Here is an 18,652-nt window from a genome sequence, read left to right as displayed (position 1 = left end):
TCCCTGCCCAGTGCGCGGTCGGCCGGCGAGGACGCCAGGACCCTGGGAAGAGACTAGGTCCCTAATGCTCCCCCCAACTCTTTCCTGCAGCCCCAGTCTGTCAACAAAGCACAGACTAATTGGGGTGCTGCACCCGCAGCTCAGAGGCACAACTTCCTATGTGCGGCCTACCTGGCCGTGCCACTGTGGCCGGCGCCTACCCCAGGAGTAATCATGCAGCGGCCAGGACAGTGGCCAGACCCCTCGGCCACTCCCAGCATGGCTCGGGAGCTGACCCCGGGGTGCCCGCCCACAGCCGCCCCCACTCACTGTGTACAGTCGCCGCCGCAGTCTGGCCAGGAGAGGGAAGGAGAGCTCCAGGCCAGGGAACCGGCGAGCTGCTGGCATCTCCACGGAGCTGGACCCCTGACCGGGTCCCCGGGGCTCTGGCCTGAGAAGTGGGGTGGGGCAGCTCCTGAGCTTCCAGGCGTCCCTCCCAGCTCTCAGCGGCAGGGGCGAGAGGGGACAGGACAGAGGAAGGCCTCTCTCTCTTCTGGGCTGCCCAGCTGCCGTCACAGCTGGCCCGGCCGGCAGGGAGCTGAGGCCACGGTCCCCGTTCTCTGGCAGGCGGCAGCCGGCGGCCGCTGTCCTGTCCTTCTCTGGGGCTCCCCCACCCGCCAGCCTGCCCGCCCTCCTGCCGCCCGCCTCCTGCCCTCCCCAGCTCAGCGGCTCTGACACAGGCTGAAAAGGGACCTTTCTGAATCACTGCCAAGAGGGCTGCGGGATGGGGCTCTTCCTTCCCGCCCCCCGCGCGGGCCCCCCTGCCTCCCCAGACACAAGGCCCCCTGTCTCCGGCTGCCACCCCAGCCCCCAGTCACAGCCGACTCTCCTGGGCTTTCAGGGAGCAGACTCGCCAGCCTAGTGCAGGGGACAAAGAAGGGCTCCCGGCCCAGGGGGCTGCTCTGTGGGGAGCTGATACTCTGCTGCGCTGGCAGCTCCTGGCTCAGACCCTGTGTGGCCCTGGTGCCCGACAGAAACAGGAGGCCCTGCCAGGGTGGGGCAGCCTAGTGGGGGAGGGGCTACCATCCCTCCCATGCAGTGGCACTGTGTGCTTCCCTTGCATTTAGAGTGTCCTCTCCAAACCAACTGGCCAGTCTCCACGCCCCCCAGCCAGACAAGGCCCCAGTCCCCTCTACCAGGAGTTTCTGGAAGAGACCCCAAGACACAAACCATACCCCCAGCCGAAGGAACTGGAGACACCCCAGCAAGTCCCCGCGGGCCCCCCACGTTCCTAGAGTGGACAAATGATCCCTCTGCCCCTCCTCAAAAAGCACCAGCTGCTCCAGCACCCCTGACAGCTGCAGGAAGTGCTCCCCGGCCCGTTTCATACACTGCTCTCTGTCCCAGACAGCTAGCTGGCGGCCAGCTGCCCAGCCAGACGGCTGGAAAGAGGGGTCAGGGCATCAGCATCCCCGATGCCCTCTGCACGGTTCCCTTAGGATGTGGCCACCTTGTTGCCAAGGTACCAGAACAAAAGAGATTTCTTGCTCAAAGCCTGGAGTAGGGATGAGCTATGGGACAGTCTTAGCAACTGTCTCCTCCCTGTCACACTAAATTGTCTGGGTCCAACCTCCCCTCAGTCCACGTGAGTCATCAGCCTGGGGTCCCAGCTAGTGGGCAGGTGGAGGTCAGGCCAAGGTCAGCTGGGATGCCTTCCAGACCCTAAGACCCCGGGCTGTCTGCAGAGGACGCCAGCCGCGGGAGGACGGGCTGCGGGGTCCAAGCCACCCAGAAGGCAGAGCCCCCCTCAGCCCCCAAGCCTTCCAGAGAGCAGAGACCCCCCCCCGCCCAGAGAGAGACCCCAGTCCCTTGAGCCGCCCAGAGAGCGGAGCCCCCAGTCCCCCACGTCGCCCAGAGAGCGGAGACCCCAGTCCCCGGAGCCGCCCAGAGAGCGGAGCCCCCAGTCCCCCAGGTCGCCCAGAAAGCGGAGACCCCAGTCCCCCGAGCCACCCAGAGAGCGGAGCCCCCCGGCCCGTCCCCTGAGCTGCCCAGAGAGCAGAGCCCCTGTCCCCCCACCCAGAGAGCGGAGCCCCCCGCCCCGTCCCCCGAGCCGCCTAGAGAGCGGAGCCCCGGTCCCGGGACCGCTCGGACGAGCCACAGCAGCGCTGCGGGAGGGAGTGGGCGGTGTGGGGAGAGGCCGGTGGTCAGCGCTCGGCCCCGCTGGCGGCTGCTGCCCCCTGCCGCTCAGGGCGAGGGCCACAGCCAGCACCCCGCCTGGGAGAGCGACACCCAGACCTAGGGACACCCTCACCAGGGACCTGCCCTATCCAGGGACCTGCCCTCTCCCAGCGGGGGGCGCGGTGCCCCTCCCGCCCCAGCCGTCCCCCTCCCAGACCTCCTCCCCAGCACACGGCCCCGCCCCTCCCCGACCTCGAAGCCCCAGCCCCTCCCCCAGCCCCTCCCCCACCACAACGCCCAGCCCCTCCCCCATCCTCTCCCCAACCACGCCGCCCCCGCAGAGCCCCCCACCCAGAGCCCTAGCTCCCCCGCAGCCTCCCGGACCCGACCCCCGACCCCCAACTCACGGCGGAGGGTAGGCGGGCGGAACGGGGTCTCGCCGGCTGTGACACCCACCTGCCAGGCCCACACAGCGGGACGGGCCCTCCGTGGCCACAGGTCGTGCTAGCAGCCGGCAACAGAGGGTTCAGCTGACCGCTCCGAGGCGGGGCGGCCACTGCCCCAGCCCCGCGACATGGGCCCAGGCTGCCACCCCACGGCCCCGCACGGAGACAGCGCACAGGCGCCCCCTCCCCCACGGCCCGGCCCGCAGCGCCCACGCAGCCCTCTCATTCCACTGGCATCCAGGCCTCCGCCCACTCAGCACAGGTATTCAGGGCTGAGCCGGGGCAGGCTCCCCACTTCCTGCGCTGGGAGACGCGGGGAGCACACGCACATCACCATGACCTGACGACCACGCAATACGCCCCCGCACACCACACCACCCTGCACACAGGAAGCCCCTGCACGCACCCCCCCACACACACACACATCCCGACACACACCCACACGCACCCTCCCCTCCCTCCCCCACACACAGGGGTAATGGTTGGGACCCAAGAGGACACCGCATCCCCTAAGGGCCTGCCGGGGAGGGAGTCTATCTAGGCAGAGACTTCTGCCGCTTACGACCTCCCTCCTGCTGAAACCAGTTTGGGGAGCAGTTGCCAGACCCCCAGAGAGGTATACCTTCTCCAAACGGGCAGGATGAGTCTGACCCAAATTCCATCTCCTCTTGCTCCCCTCTAACCGCCACCCTAAGACCCCCCCTGCCCCTGCCACCATCCTGGTGTCAGGTGCAGGGACCTGGGGTGGGGGGAGGGGTGGCTCACCCCACTGACACACCCTGCTGGCTGCTAACTTGCTTTCTTCTAGAGCGTGACAGCCCCCCTCTGCGGCCCCTCACTGCCCCGTCTCTCCCACAGCATCAGTAAAGTGACAAATCCACACTGAGGAGCAGACATGACATGTAATTTCCGGCCAAGAGGATTTTTCCAAAACAATCTACCGTATTTTTAGGAATATATGCCAGCCGCACTAGCAAGCCAAGCCTCTCCTCTTCAACGCTGAGAAAAAGCATCCTGGTTCGAGAAGGGGGACTGAGCTCCACTTCTACTAGCCAGAGGATCATCCAGGCCTGGCTACCTCACACAGAGCCCCCAGGAACTCAGATCCTCAGCTTGGAGGGATCCGCACAGGCAACCCTACACCTGCGGCCAGCCGAGTCTGACAGCACGCTGGTCTCGGGAGGAGACCAGCTCCAGGCCAAGGCAAGGATGGGGCGATTCAGACACTCGCCCTCTCCGGCTTGACACCAGGGCCCGCTCTCCCGGCCCGAGAACAGACAAGGCTGGGGCTTACTTCTTGGCAGGCTCAGCCCCAAAGCCTCCCCACTCTTCCTGACTGTTGTTGTTTCCCAAGATCTCTGAGCTGCCTCCTCCTCCTCTTTCAGTTGATGCTCCACTGTCCCGGGTCTCCTACTCACTGCCCAGACCTCACCTCCAGGCACCCACACAAGCTGAGTCCACTCACGTCCTCTAAACACAAAGCTCAGACCCAAGTCTGCTTCACCAGGGCAGCTGTACACATACCACTAACTGCTGGGTCCAAGCACAGCCATTCAGCACCCCTCAATTTTGGGCATATTCCCAGAACTTGACTGAAAACCTTACAAGCAAACATCAGCCACCTACTGGAACCCTGGTCCCAGTGGTGATTCCCTACCTTTCCCTCTGAACAGGTCACAAAACCTTGTTCTCGTTTCTTCTTTATCCCACAGAGACCTGGGCTGAAACCTTGGCATGGCCACTTTCCAGTTGGACAACTTCTGGGCAAATGACTTACTTCTAAGCCTTAATTTCCTCCTCTGTGAAATGGGGATAAATAGCACCTCTGTCAGAGAGTGCAGATTCAACAAGATAATGAGTAGCACACTTAGCACAGCGCTGGCGAGTCATTTCCTATTGTTCTGTTTGCTCCCTGCACACTGACCTGAAGGCCCCCTTTATCAGCACCCTCTGGGACTGCTCACTGAGTCAAACCAGAGGCCCTCAGGAGCACTCCTGCTTATCCTTCCTCCCAAATGCCAGACTCCAACCCAGGCAAATACTGCCCCTTCCCTGAACACACCCAACTAGGGTTCGTTTGGAGGGCACACCCAGCAGTCCTCCTGGTGGTACTCTGGAGGGGACCAAGCTCCTCACAGTTCTCCAGCCATTTAACCTGGCCTGTGTCTTTCATCTACTGTCTTCCTGACATTCCTGTCTGGCTACAGAACAAACTCCTTATATACAAACTCCTTACACACCTCTCAAGACCCGAATCAACGGGCACTGCTGCAAATTCCTATTTCCCACTCAAGAAGGTTCTTTCTGCCAGGCTTCCCATGTTATTTTATTAAAATAACATCTGAAGCCAGAAGCATTATGAACACATGATAGTATACGTGAAAACCGATGAATTAAAATTTCTTAAACCATCCATCAAGGTCTGACTCTCATTAACATCATTATTGCCCAAACACGGCATATTAGCGCCTTATTCCTTTAGGGGAGCCTGGGCGCCCACCTCTGTGGGGCTTTGTGGAGTTTTTATTTATTTCTTTTTTTGTAACTTTTTTATTGAATCACTCTGAAACAGACCCTTACAAAGCTGTTCATGATTGGATTTCAGTCAGTGTTCCAACACCCATACCTCCACCAGTGGGCATTTCCCAGCACCAGTGTCCCCGAGTTCCATCCCATCACCCCCACCCCCCACCCCTGCCTGCAGCGCTTCTCTGTCTCTCTCTCTGTCTCTCTCTCTCTCTCAGCCCCCCACACACCTTTTGGCCATTGTGGCTTGCAATATTGAAGCTCTGTGTACTTTAAAATGATACCTGGACACCTACTATACCTTAGAGGCAGCATCTGGCAAGAACCTGCTAAAAGGGAATGCAAGTCTTTGTGCTAGGAGAAGAGAGGCCCCCTTTCTCTGTGAGCTGGTGCCACCTCTGCTCCAGTGAACACTAGGAATAAGCTTGCTTGGTCTCCCCACTCCATTATTTCTAATGAGAAAAGCAAGGGCTTTCATGGAAAGAAAGCTGTCAAAACCATTATAGATGGTCCAGTCCCAGGGTCATTGGGCTGCTTAACATTAAACCCACCTCTTCTTCAAATGTACCAGAACTTGGAAGCATTTTGTAGTTCTTTCATGAGTTACCAGCCGAAGACGGGGCGTGCACCAACCCGAGACGGGATACTGAGAGCACGCCCAGGAACACTTCCCCTCACAGAAGCACCACTAGGAAACTTCTGCAGCTACCTAAGTGCCTGACACTAGCCTGTCAGGCATTTCTGGGAGCCAGGGCTGGGATGCTAAGTTCTGGAGAGAGCAGTCTCCTGTCCATCCTCTGGCCCCGGCCTCAGCACAACCCCAGCGCCCGCCAGTGAGCCCCTGAGTAGGGAAAGGATCCACCTCCCAGTGACCAGACACAGCGGGCCCAGGCCAACCCCGCTGAGCGCCTCCAGTTGAAGGGGCCTATTGTTAGGCCCAGGAGGTGGGGTGGGGCAAGAACACAGAGATGCGAATTTAGAATGCTGAGTCTGGAGGGATGCCTGACCTCAGAACCAGGCCTACCCCAGAACTCCAAGAGGCAGGATCTTCCAGAGCAGGAGGCAGAGCCCAGGTGAGGAAGGGTCTAAACCTGGGAGAGGGGTCAGGCACTCGAAGACACTGAAAACAGAAATCTCACTCTGTCCTGCCCACGCATTTACAGATGAAAGCAACCGGACTGGAGCGAGTGCATGCGGGGTTCATTCCCAGAGCAAGTCTCAAGTCTAGAGACCGGGAGGAGGGAGGGAGGGAGGGACAGTCTCTAAGGGAGACGCAGCTCTCCAGGCCCACTGTCCTGAGGAAGTGGATGTTGGGAAGAGGTGCCATTCAGAAAGAGGAAGATTCCCTTCAGACCTTGGAGGAGCAGCTCTGACAGGCAGAGAGAAGACCCCTGCTGGGCTCCCACCTAGTTAAGGCCCCTGGCTCTGGCAGAAGAGCTGCTGAGGGATGACGCCCCCCCTCACACCTCTTCCTGCTGGCCTCGCTGTGAGCTATTCTGCACTCACATACACAAGGGCCTGGGGAAAATAGGAGGAAAGGCCTGAGCTCCCAGCAAAGCACTAGAGGTGCAGCTCTTGACTTCCCTGTTCTACGGCAGGGAGGGGCCCAGAAAGGAAGAGAGAAAGCTAGGATTCAAAACACAGGCTCAAATGGCAGACTCAGGGACAGAGACAGAAGGATGTCTCTCATACGTGGGACAGGAAGAAGCAGACAAATGGTTAAAGGACTAAGAACTGGTCTACAGAACTATGCCTATCGGGGCAAGGATTAGGGGAGTGTATGTGGTGGGGAATGGCTTGTGGCACAGTGTTGGAACATCGCATGCGTGAAACCCTACCATTAATAGTATCGTAAAGCATGATGCATAAAATATTTAATCATTTTAGGCTTCAGATGATGCCTCCAAAGGGCAGAGCTGGAGTCTTATTCATGAAATAAACACCACATTTATTTCACGTACAGAATGTACTCATACATTCTGGGCAGAGGTTTAAAGACAGAACAGAGGGGGCTGGAGCAATAGCACAGCGGGTAGGGCGTTTGCCTTGCACGTAGCCAACCCGGGTTCGATTCCTAGCATCCCATATGGTCCCCTGATAACCGCCAGGAGTAATTCCTGAGTCCATGAGCCAGGAGTAGCCACTGTGCAAAGCCAGGTATGATCCCAAAACAAAACAAAACAAAAAGACAGAACAGAGATTTCCACGCCCAATCCAATCCCTCTTCCCCAAAGAGAAGAGATTGTATATGTGTAGGAAATTTCATTCCTTCCCAAAATATCAAAGAAATCGTGAGATATTTCTGAAAGACAAAGTCTTGGCTGGAGACAAGAGTGTCTCCTGTGGCTTCTGACCAGGCCGAAGCAAGAAAAAAAAGATACCTGCACTGGGAGTTCCCAGCGAATGCCTGTCCAGGTCACCGTACAAAGAAGATCTATCAGCAAAGCCCCTAGGTGTCCTGCCTATAAAAAAAACAAAACACAACAACAACAACAACAACAACAACAAAAACACTACCCAATCACCCAAGAAAAGCCTCTGCTATGGAGAAAGCAAAACTGAGAAACAGCTAAAAGAAACAACTTCAAACAGAAAACTATATCCTCAGCTCTGTGGCCTCAAAATAAGAATTAAAAAAAATTTTAAATAAGGGGAACAAAATATTACAAATATAATAGGGGACAAAAATTTCAATAGATCCATTGCCCACTCCACGCAGCTGAATCTGATCCACAGTGCGCACTGCAGATTTGTTGGGTGGAAAAAAGCAAAAATGGTCTCAAATGTGAACGCACATACAGATCTCTTGAGGATGCTGCCTGAAAGCAGATTCCAATTTCGGAGCAGTGGGAGTGGGGGGGGGGGAGGGGAGGGATCTCATTTCCTACAAGCTCCTGGTGACCTGAAGTGAGCTCTGAAGACCGCTGGTTCAGAAACAAGGAACTTCTCTGAACCCTGCAGCATTTAAGTGTCAAGTCTGGAAATGTCAGCTCTGGGGAATTGCTCCCTGTGATTCTCATCAACCGCTCTAGGTGAAAGGGCACTGTGTCTAAGTTTCTCGAGGTGATCCCAGAGAACACGGCTCTGGAGAAAAATCTGTGAGTATGTCAATCATTCATTCACCTGGCCAGAAAAAAAAAAAAGATTTCAAATGTTCTCTTCTCCTACTGTACTGGCCACTCTCTCAGAAGGCCCTGGCTTCGGGGCCATAAGCTCTAGTTTATGGGACCACTTATTACACAGATGAAAATGCCAGGAGATGAGGAAAGTATTCCATTAATTCCCAAGTAGGGGGCTGGAGAGATGGGGGTGAAGGTGCTTGCCTTGCATGCAGCTGAACCCAGCTCAATCTCTGGCACTGTGCATAGTTCCCTTGAATACCATGAAGAGTGATTCCTGAGTTCAGAGCTAGCAGCAGGCTCTGAACAGCACTGGGTGTGACCAAAAGTTAAAAAAAAAACAAAAACGCTTTTTTTTAAAACAGTAATTCGAAGGAATTAATACCGAGATTCTTTACAATCCATCTATTTTGTTTGGTGCCATATATCAAAACCAGGTCTCACATTAGCAAGGCACTGAGTCACAGTTACGGCTGATCTATCCTTCCTTCCTTCCTTCCTTTCCCTCCCTTCCTTCCTTCCTTCCTTCCTTCCTTCCTTCCTTCCTTCCTACTCTTTCTCTTTTTCTTTCTTTCTAATAAGGACATCTTCAGTCTGTCAAGTCCTTTTTGAAAAATTTTAAGTCAGATATATTTATTATCTCCAGGGGCTAGAGTGATAGCACAGCAGATAAGGCATTTGCCTTGCACGCAGCAGACCCGGGTTCGATTCCCAGCATCCCATATGGTCCCCTGAGCACCACCAGGAGTAACTCCTGAGTGCAAAGCCAGGAGTAATCCCTGTGCATTGCCTAATGTGACCCAAAAAGCAAAAAAAAAAAAAAAAAAAAGGAAAGAAACAACCCATTCTTCCAATGTTTATTATTTAAATTAAATTTTTTTTGTATCATCCCATGCCACATGTGGGGTCAAATAATATCAGCAAATATTTGTCATAATTAAAATTACAATAGCAAGGATGAAGGTAAAGTTCAGGAAATCTAGAATAGAGATCAAAGACCAAAAACTGAAAAACAAAAGTGAAAAAATAAAAAGACAATAGTGGAGAGAAACAAACATTCTGATGGAGGGGGTAGGGTGGGCACACTATTTACCTAAAACCTATCATTACGATACTGTAAACCATGGTGTCTAAAATAAAATTTAAAAATGGATGACAATTTTAAAAGAGAAAAAGAAAACAGAGGATCAGTACAGAAAGTTCAAAATCTAGATAAAAGGATATCCAAAGGAAAAAGAAGAGCCAGGAAATGAATCAAAGGGTTGGAGTACAGCTCTGCTTGCAGGAGCCCCAGACTGGCGACTGGCGGCTGGCATTACACGGTCCTCCAAGTACTGCGGGAAGCAACTACTGAGCCAGAAGGAGCCCTGAGATGCAGGGCTTTTAAAAAGAGAGGGAGAATAGGAGGAGGAGGAAATGGACAAAACTACGAGAGACAGCTCAAGGGCTCAGAGGCCATACTTGCTCAAGGCCCCAAGTTCAGTCCCTGGCACAATTCGGCTCTCCTCCCTGATCCACTGAGCGTAGCCCTGCTGGTCCCTGAACAGTTTATGAAGAGATGAAATGATCAAAACAACACAAGAGAATGTCCTAGAATGGACATGTAAGTTGCCAAATCGAGAGTTCGATCTTTTGAGCACAAAGAATGGCCCAGCTCATAGTGATCAGCACTGCATGACAATGGAATGAAGATGGGCTTCTAATCAGGGCTCAGCGCTGACCCCCGTGATGAGACCACATCCACATGGACAGTTAATCTTCAGTAAGGGAGCCGAGAACATGAAATGGCGTAAAATAGCCTCTTCAACAAATGGGGCTGGAAAAACTGCCTAACTACATGTAAGAAATTAAAGGTGGATCCATATCTTATACCTCACACAAAAGGCAACTCGAAGTGGATCAAAGACCATAAAATCTGGCCAGAAACTATAAAGCACACCAAGGAAAATATAGGTAGCACACTTCAAGATTTGAACCCCAAAGGAGTCTTCAACGATCTGATACTACTGCAACGGCAACAAAATAAAAAATAAACAAGACTACATAAGAGTTTCTACATGGCAAAAGAAACACAGGCTAAAACTAAGACAGCTAATAGAACAAGGAAAACCTTTTGCATTCAACACATTAAACAAAGGGTTGATATCTAGGATATATAAAGCACTCACAAGGATCAATTTAAAAATATTCAAAAACCCCGTCAAAAGTGAGGAGAGGAAATGAGCAGGCACTTCTCAAAAGATGACAAGCAGATGGCTAGTAGGCACATAAAAAAGTGCTCACCATCAGTTATCATTCAGGAGAACCTAGTCAAGATCACAATGAAATACCATCTCACATCAGTGAGAATGGCACATATAAAAATAGTAGGAACAATCTGCACTGGCTGAGATATGGTGAAAAAGGAACTCTCATCCACTGCTGGTGGGAATGGTGCTGGTTCAACCCCTAAAGAAAACAGTATAGAGTTCTCTTAGAATTGAGCAAACACAGGAGCCCACAATGCCGCTTCTGGTTATCTACCCCAGGACTTAAAAGCATTCATTCAAAAATATGTATCCAAGCACAGCAGTAGGGCATTTGCCTTGCGTGCAGTCGGCCTGGCCGAGCCAGGTTTGATTTCTTCGCCCCTCTTGGAGAACCCGGCAAGCTACCGAGAGTATCTCGCCCACACGGCAAAGCCTGGCAAGCTACCCGTGACGTATTCGATATGCCAAACACAGTAACAGCAAGTCTCACGATGGAGATGTTACTGGGCCCGCTTGAGCAAATCAATGAATAACGGGAGGACTGTGAATGTAGGTATGATTACTGAAAACATCTTCTAGCCTAGATACTGAAAGACTTGAGGTTTCTTAAATTCATCCATTGTAGAATAAATGATATTTATTTTCTTTTTCCAAAAAAAAAAAAAAGATGTATCCACATCATTATTCACTGTTCTACTCAAAACAGCAGCCAAGATATAGAATCATTTTAGGGTCCCATGACAGATGAATGGATCATGAGATGGGGCATATATACACACAGATGAACACTATGCAGCTGCAAGGAACAATGAAATCATGTGATCTGCTACAACCTGGTTGGAACTGGAAGCTATCATGTTGAGTAAAGACAAACACACAGGATGATCTCACTTATCTGTGGTATATAGAATAACTGGATGAAGTAATATAATGTAGTAATGGGGGAGGGAGGATAGCACACCCCTGATCCCAAAGTCTAGAAAGGAGAACAGAGAAGGATGAAACCAAGGGAAGAAAGAAGATGAGAAAGGGAAATAATGGGGGAAGGGGCGGGGTCTCAGCCACACCTATGCTGTGGGGGAGTGGCAGCCATATACCCAAAGCTCAGAGTCAGCACTGAGGACAAGGGTCTGAACTGCAACCATCCACTGTGTAAAGTGACCATCCAAGTGATAGTCAGGTGGGTAGTGAGCACGAGTGGAGGAAAATCGACACTGCTGGTAGAATTTGTGTGCCTAAAACTCAACTATCAATAACTTTGTAAATCATGGTCCTTTAGTTATATAAAAAGTGAAATAATTTTTAAAAAGGAAATGGTCCAACTCCACAGCTAATCTCAAAAAGAACACAATGGCCCCAACTCTTTCCAGGTAGACTGGTCCAAGCTGGTATAAACACCCAGTCTGGGAGTTTCTTGGAGTGGGGATAGGCAGAGACCCCTTTCTGCCTGAAGGCTCAGCAGCCACACCCAACACAGAAACAGCCCAGCTCCACAATGAACCCGCCACACTGCCAAGCCACCAGACTGTTCCAGCCCCACACACCCTAGCCATAGGCACCTCCAAATTTCACACTATTAGCCTAGTGGGATCACAGCAAGTATGTGTAGAACTCCAAGCTCAATGTGTGAAAATTACAGAGAAGGCTCAAGCAGCACCAACCAGTCCTGTCAATCTGCAGACAATGACTTCAATAACACCATTGTAAGATGTAACAATTATCACAAACTGACTTTTATTGATCTACAAGCTACCCATGACGTAGATTTTATTGATCTGGCAAGCTATCAGATATGACGTGTTCGATATGCCAAAAACAGCAACAATAACGGGCCTCATCCCCCTGACCTTGAAAGAGCCTCCAATATGGCAGCAATGGGAAAGACGAGTAAGGAAAGGCTGCTAAAATTTCAGGGCTGGGACGAATGGAGACGTTACTGGTGCCCACTTGAGTAAATTGATGAACAACGGATGACAGTGATACAGTGATAGTGATACATTTTGATAATCCCATTTGCCTTTGTGTTGTAACAAACAATATGAAGGAAAATTATTTGTGCTTGCTAAGGGGGCAGGCTAGTTGGTGGGTGGGGAACTGGGAACACTGGGAGAGGGAAGGTCACACTGGTGGTGAGAGTGGTGCTGGAATATTTAATGACTGAAACAACTATATCATGGAAAACTTGATAAATCAGTGTTATAACTAAATATGCATTAAAACATGAAGATACCACTTTTTAAAAAGTTTACTGACTATATAGCAGAAAAAAAAGACTCATCAAACAATAAGGAATGATTATGGAATAGAATATTAGAGATAGAAATAAGATTCCACCAACCTCCGGGCAAGGAGTGACCAGCGCAGGCTCCACAAAGGATCCGAGTGACATGAGTCTTTAATATTAACTCCAGAACCCAAAAGGCAATAGTCCAGTGTCCCCAAGATTCCGGGGCAAAGCAACTTCCAACCTCAAAACTTCCCTCAGCTCCTGAGTACCAGGCTGGCATGCCCATTCTCCTGTTGCAGGAAGCCTCTCCAGGATGTGCTCCCAGAATGACAGTAAACCAAGAGAGGGCAAGGCGGGGAGTCAGGAGACCTGACAGTGAAGGGAATGCCCAGGATGGCCAGCAGGAAGGTTAACTCAGGTGCTTCAGGGCACAAGTCTGAACATCTCTTCAGAAAGATGCATCTGTGAGAAGACCCAGCAGAATGGACAATTTGAAGAACTCTCCCAACTTATAGAAGATTTAAGATCACGGGAAGTTACATGGAAAACTAAGCAAACACACACACACAGAGCAATGAACAACCACGGTATAAGCAAGTCATGGCAGTTACACACACACACACACAAACACACATATACACAATACACTTGTAACAAACAACTGGAATGTGAAAATTAATGAAGTACTGACAACTGTCCAAAGGTAAAATCAACTGCTTACTGAGGCATAAACAAAATATATGCTCTTTATTCATTATTACGATAAAATTCTGGGAGTCAGAGACTAAGTAAGCCTTGCACACAGCTGATGAGGGTCCAATCCCTGGCACTGCATATGATCCCGAGTGCTACTAGGAACGACCCCTGAGCCCAGAGTTAAGAGTAAACCCTGAGCACTGCTAGGGGTGGCCCCAAAACAAACAACAACAACAAAAATCTGACATGCTATAACATGAATATGTTATGCCACGTGAAATAAGCCAGTCACAGAAAAGACAAACTGGGGCCAGAGGAAAGCATAGGGACTTAGATGTTCAGCTTTTTAAGACATAAATTCAAACCCCTGATATTCCACATGTGCTGAATTGATCCTGATCCTTCTGCTGTCTGCCATACCTACTGCCACAGTAATTTCCAGCTATACCAAGTCAGATGTGCATGAACAAAAAAGAGGAACAGTCCCAGAATGTAGTTCAACTGAAAAGATGTGCAGGCCCCTGGCCAGGAAGTGTGTGCCCTGGTGATATGTGTGAGCACCACAGTGACCCCGCCAAGAACCACAACTGTAGCTTGTGTGCCTTACCTATGAGCAACATGCACACTGATCACATGTGCAAAACAGGCACGTGCAGTAACACCAACTACAATAAAGCTAAGGTGGGGGGCGGGGCGGGATAGAGTTAAAAAAATAAACAACAGGGGTGAAACAATAGTACAGCGGGTAGGGCACTTGCCTTGCATGTGACTGACCAGGGTTAGATTCTCAGCACCCCATATTGTCCCCTGAATACTGCTGGGAGTAATTCCTGAGTGCAGAGCCAGGAGCTACCCCTGAGCATCACCAGGTATGGTCCCAAAAGAATAAGAATAAAATAGAAGAGGGGCTGGAGCGATAGCACAGCAGGTAAGGTGTTTGCCTTGCACGCAGCCAACATGGCCGACCCAGGTTCGATTCCCAGCATCCCATATGGTCCCCTGAGCACCGCCAGGAGCAATTCCTGAGTGCATGAGCCAGGAGTAACCCCTGAGCATCGCTGGGCTGGAGCGATAGCACAGCGGGTAGGGCGTTCGCCTTACAAGCGGCCAACATGGCCGACCCGAGTTCGATTCCTCCGCCCCTCTCGGAGAGCCCGGCAAGCTACCGAGAGAGAGTATTCGATATGCCAGACACAGTAACAACAAAGTCTCCAATGGAGACGTTACTGGGCCCGCTCGAGCAAAAAGCAAAAAAAAAAAAAAAAAGAATAAAGTAGAAGAGGCTGGGGATGTGGCTCTCTGATTCCCTGAGCATGGCCAGGAGAAATTCCTGAGTGCAGAGCTAGGAGTAAGCCCTGAGAACTACCAGGTGTGACCCAACACCAAACCAAAACAAGAAACAACTGATAATGAAAATACCACTTACAATAGCATCAAATATCTGATAGCACTTATATAATTTTGTGTATATATATATATATATATAATGACATTTAAATAGCATCAAATATATAATAATACATATCTGTCACTGTCACTGTCCTCCCGTTGCTCATCGATTTGCTCGAGTGGGCTCAGTAACATCTCCATTGTGAGACTTGTTACTGTGTTTGGCATATCGAATATGTCACGGGTAGCTTGCCAGACTTTGCCATGCGGGTGAGATACTCTCGGTAGCTTGCTGGGCTCTCCGAGAGGGGCGGAGGAATTGAACTCGGGTCGGCCCATGTTGGCCGCTTGCAGGGCCTACCCGCTATGCTAATTTTCACATGTCTATCTGGCAGACGAAATATCTGCCCACTAAAATCTACAAAATACTGCCAGCACAGCGGGTAGGGCGTTTGCCTTACAAGCGGCCAACATGGCCAACCCGAGTTCGATTCCTCCGCCCCTCTCGGAGAGCCCGGCAAGCTACCGAGAGTATTCGATATGCCAGACACAGTAACAACAAAGTCTCCAATGGAGACGTTACTGGGCCCGCTCGAGCATAAATTTTTAAAAAATCTAAATACATGAATTGTTTTTATATGCAGCAGATGGTTCAACACTACTAAATGTTAATTCTCCCCAAACTGATTAATAGAATCAACACAATACTAACAATAATGCTTTTATAGTGGAAATTGATAAACTGATTCTAAAATGCACATGGAAATACAAATAGTTTTATAGTTAAAGGAACTGTGAAAAAAAGAATAAAGTTTAAACTCTTATCTCACTTTGAGATGTGCTAAAAATCTACAGTAACAAAAAAAAGTAGTGTGCTAGTGGGATAAAGAGGGGAAATAACCAATGAAACATGCGTCTAGAAGCAGACGCACTCATCACAGATAACTGTGTGGAGGAGAGAGCACAGAGCATCCCCAGGTCAAGGCCTCCTAGGAATGCTGGGTAGAGCCCTCTCGCCCCCAGTCCTGCAGGCTGTCCCACCCTTGCCCCCCAACACCTCACACACACGGATAACTGAATTCAACAAGACAGAAGGGCAATTCCGAAAGAGCCAAGGGTCTTTTCAACCATGGTTCTGGAAAAACTGGCTCTCCACATTCAAAAACTGAGTCTCAGGCTGGGCAGCAGAGCACTTGCTCCTATGTGAAAGGCACTGGAACCAGTCCCCAGCACCACAGAAGCAGAAAAACCAAAACAGAAGCAAACAAAACCCTTCAATTCATACCTTGCGCCATACAAAGGAAATTAACGCTAAATGAACTATAAACATAAAACTCAAAACTATGATAAAGTTCTGAAAACATCATAAATTAGGCTATGATTTTATGATGTCTATCTGGCAGACGAAATATCTGCCCACTAAAATCTACAAAATACTGCCATAAATTTTTAAAAAAATCTAAATACATGAATTGTTTTTATATGCAGCAGATGGTTCCAAGTAACCAAGACACCAAAAACACAATCCATAAAAAAGAAAAAAAAAACGGATAAAGTGGTGTCCACTAGTCATTGTTTAAGAGAATTAAAAGGCAAGTCAGAAACTGAAATATTTGCAAATGACATATCTGGTTAAAAGGTTTTGATCTGGAATAAAGAGCTCACAAAGCTCAGTAGGAAAAAACTATCACACACTTTAGAAATGGGTAAACATTCCCAACAGTCACTTCACCAGATATTCAGATAGCAAATAAGCACATAAAAGGATGCTTGGTAACATTAGTCATTAGGGAAAGACAAACTGAAACCACAATGAGCTACCACCACAGACCTTTCAGAACGTCTCAAACTAATGAGACGGATCAGACTGAGTACTGAACTGGAACATCCACGCACTTGATGGGCACATAAAATGGTACCACCTTTGGAAACATCTGGCAATTTCTTAAATGCCCTATGATCCAACCTTTCCAGGCCTAAGAACTTACCCAAGAGAATTGTCAGCTCTTGGCTCATGCAACAACACGGACGAATCTCAAAATAACTGCACTCAGTGAAAAAAAGACGGGAGAAAAAGAATGAAAACACGCTGTACGATTCTATTTACACACAACTCTAGCAACACGGAAAACACGGCTCAGGCCGGGGGGCGGTGGGGGGGAAGGGGAGACGGACAGAGGGACGAAAAAAAATCTCAGAGGACTGCAAACATTGTGGTGTATTATTTTTAATGTATTATAGCCTCGTGGATATATAGAGATTAAAAATCACTGCCTTTTTTTTTTTTAATAATGTAGGGGTGCTGCTATTTGTTCGATCACTGCTGTTTTTTAACCCATTCGTTTTACCACGTGCATCCGTAAGAAGCATCCAGAGCAGCAAAGGTGGGGCGGCCTGGGAGCTCGGAGCCCAGGAGAAGAGGTCGGGTCCGGGCGCCTCCTGCCCAGCCCACCTGCGGGGTTCTGGGAGCGGCTGACCAGGGGACTGTGTAGGGGCTCGGCCTGGCCCATTGGGCAAGTACTGAAATGAAGCTTCGCCCCTCAAAACGGCACTTCCGTGCGGGGAAAGCTCCGGTTTCCGACGGGAGTGCTGGCCCCGGAGTCAGGGCGGTGGCGAGGCCGCGCGGACACGGGGCCGGCCGGCTCCTCCTCCCCGCCGCCCCCCCCCCCCCCGCCCCCAGCGCAGACCCCCGGCTGGACCCCGGGCCGGCCGGCTCCTCCTCCTCCTCCCCCGGCCCGCCGCGCTGACAGGACGCGTAAGAGGCGGCCCCGAGCGTCCTCCCCGCAAAAGTGCCCAGGCGACTCTGTCCACTCCCAGCGGCCCGGAGCCGCAGCCGCCGAGACGCGAGCGCCGGGCGGCCGGGCACGGACGGGGGGATCGGCGCGCCCACCGGGCAGGGCGGGGCGGGGCACGCGTCCCCACCCCCCGGTCCGGGCTCGGGAGCACGAGCGCTGACCGCGCCGGCAAAGGGTCAGCGGCCCGGGAGGACGGGCCTCCGCCGCCCGCCCCACGCCTCGGCCCGCCCGGCCCCGGTCCCTCCCGGAGCGGGAAGGCGTGGCGACGCGGCCCGAGGACCCCCGGGCGACCCCGCGGAGGCCCCGCCCCGGCCCGTCCTTACCTGCCCGCGGTCACCAGCGGCGGCGGCGCCGGCGCCTCCGGACGCCGCGGCCCTCGGCCGGGCGCTCTCCCTCCCGGGACCCCTTCCCGTCCGGGGAGGTCTCCTGCACGGCCCGCACCGCCTGCCCCTCCTGCACCCCCGGCAGCCAGTTCGCTTCCTGCACGCCCGCCGGCCCCCGCGGCCCCGAGGGCCGGGCGCTGCCCAGCAGCGGGCGCCGGTCCGCGCGCGCCGCCCCCCCCGGGCCCGCCGTCCGCGGCTCCCCGCGCTCCTGCTCGGCCGCGCGCGCCTCCCCGCGCTCCTGCACGGCCGCGCTGCCGCCGCCCTGCTCCTGCACGGCCGCGCTGCCGCCGCCCCGCTCCTGCACGGCCGGCCGCACGCCCCCCTGCTCCTCCAGGCCGCCCACCGGCCGCGCGCTCCCGCCCCTCCAGATGGTGCTGCCGGGCGCAGAGGGGCTGCGGGGACTGCGGGCCCGCGCCGGCCAGCGCCGGGCCGCCCGCGCCGCCGCTTCCGGGAGCCCGCTGCGCCTGCGCCGCCCGCGGGGCGGGGCGCCGGCCGGCCCCGCCCTCTTAAAGGGCCGGCCCCACTCCGCCCTCTCGGAGGCGCTCCCTTCCCCCGGTCACCGCCCCCTCCCGGGCGTCCCTCTCCCAGGCCTGACCTGCGCCTCTCGGAGGTGCTGGGGGGGCCGGGTGGGTTTGCAACCTAAAATATCGTAGCCGTCTGAGCCT

The 18,652-nt window shown here is 52.5% G+C and overlaps 1 protein-coding gene across 4 annotated transcripts in view; it reads right to left on the bottom strand.

Moving 5' to 3' along the window:
* TNK2 (tyrosine kinase non receptor 2) overlaps positions 1-18,377 on the bottom strand; it is a 35,337-nt gene extending 16,960 nt beyond the window's left edge. For 2 of the 4 annotated variants that reach the window (XM_056127207.1, XM_056127208.1), the window contains exon 1: positions 310-402. In XM_056127207.1, coding sequence (XP_055983182.1) covers positions 310-387 — 78 coding nt within the window. In that variant the 5' untranslated portion in view covers positions 388-402. Of the gene's footprint in view, positions 1-309; positions 404-17,927 lie in introns of those variants that run through there. The other 2 variants (XM_056127210.1, XM_056127209.1) reach the window with 2 other exon arrangements.
* Positions 18,378-18,652: the final 275 nt, after the last annotated feature.

The sequence above is a fragment of the Sorex fumeus genome, unplaced genomic scaffold, assembly GCF_029834395.1.
Source record: "Sorex fumeus unplaced genomic scaffold, SorFum_2.1 ptg000063l, whole genome shotgun sequence".
Lineage (NCBI taxonomy): Eukaryota > Metazoa > Chordata > Mammalia > Eulipotyphla > Soricidae > Sorex > Sorex fumeus.
Note: the sequence above shows the minus strand (reverse complement) of the source record. Positions and strands in the feature narration are given on the sequence as shown.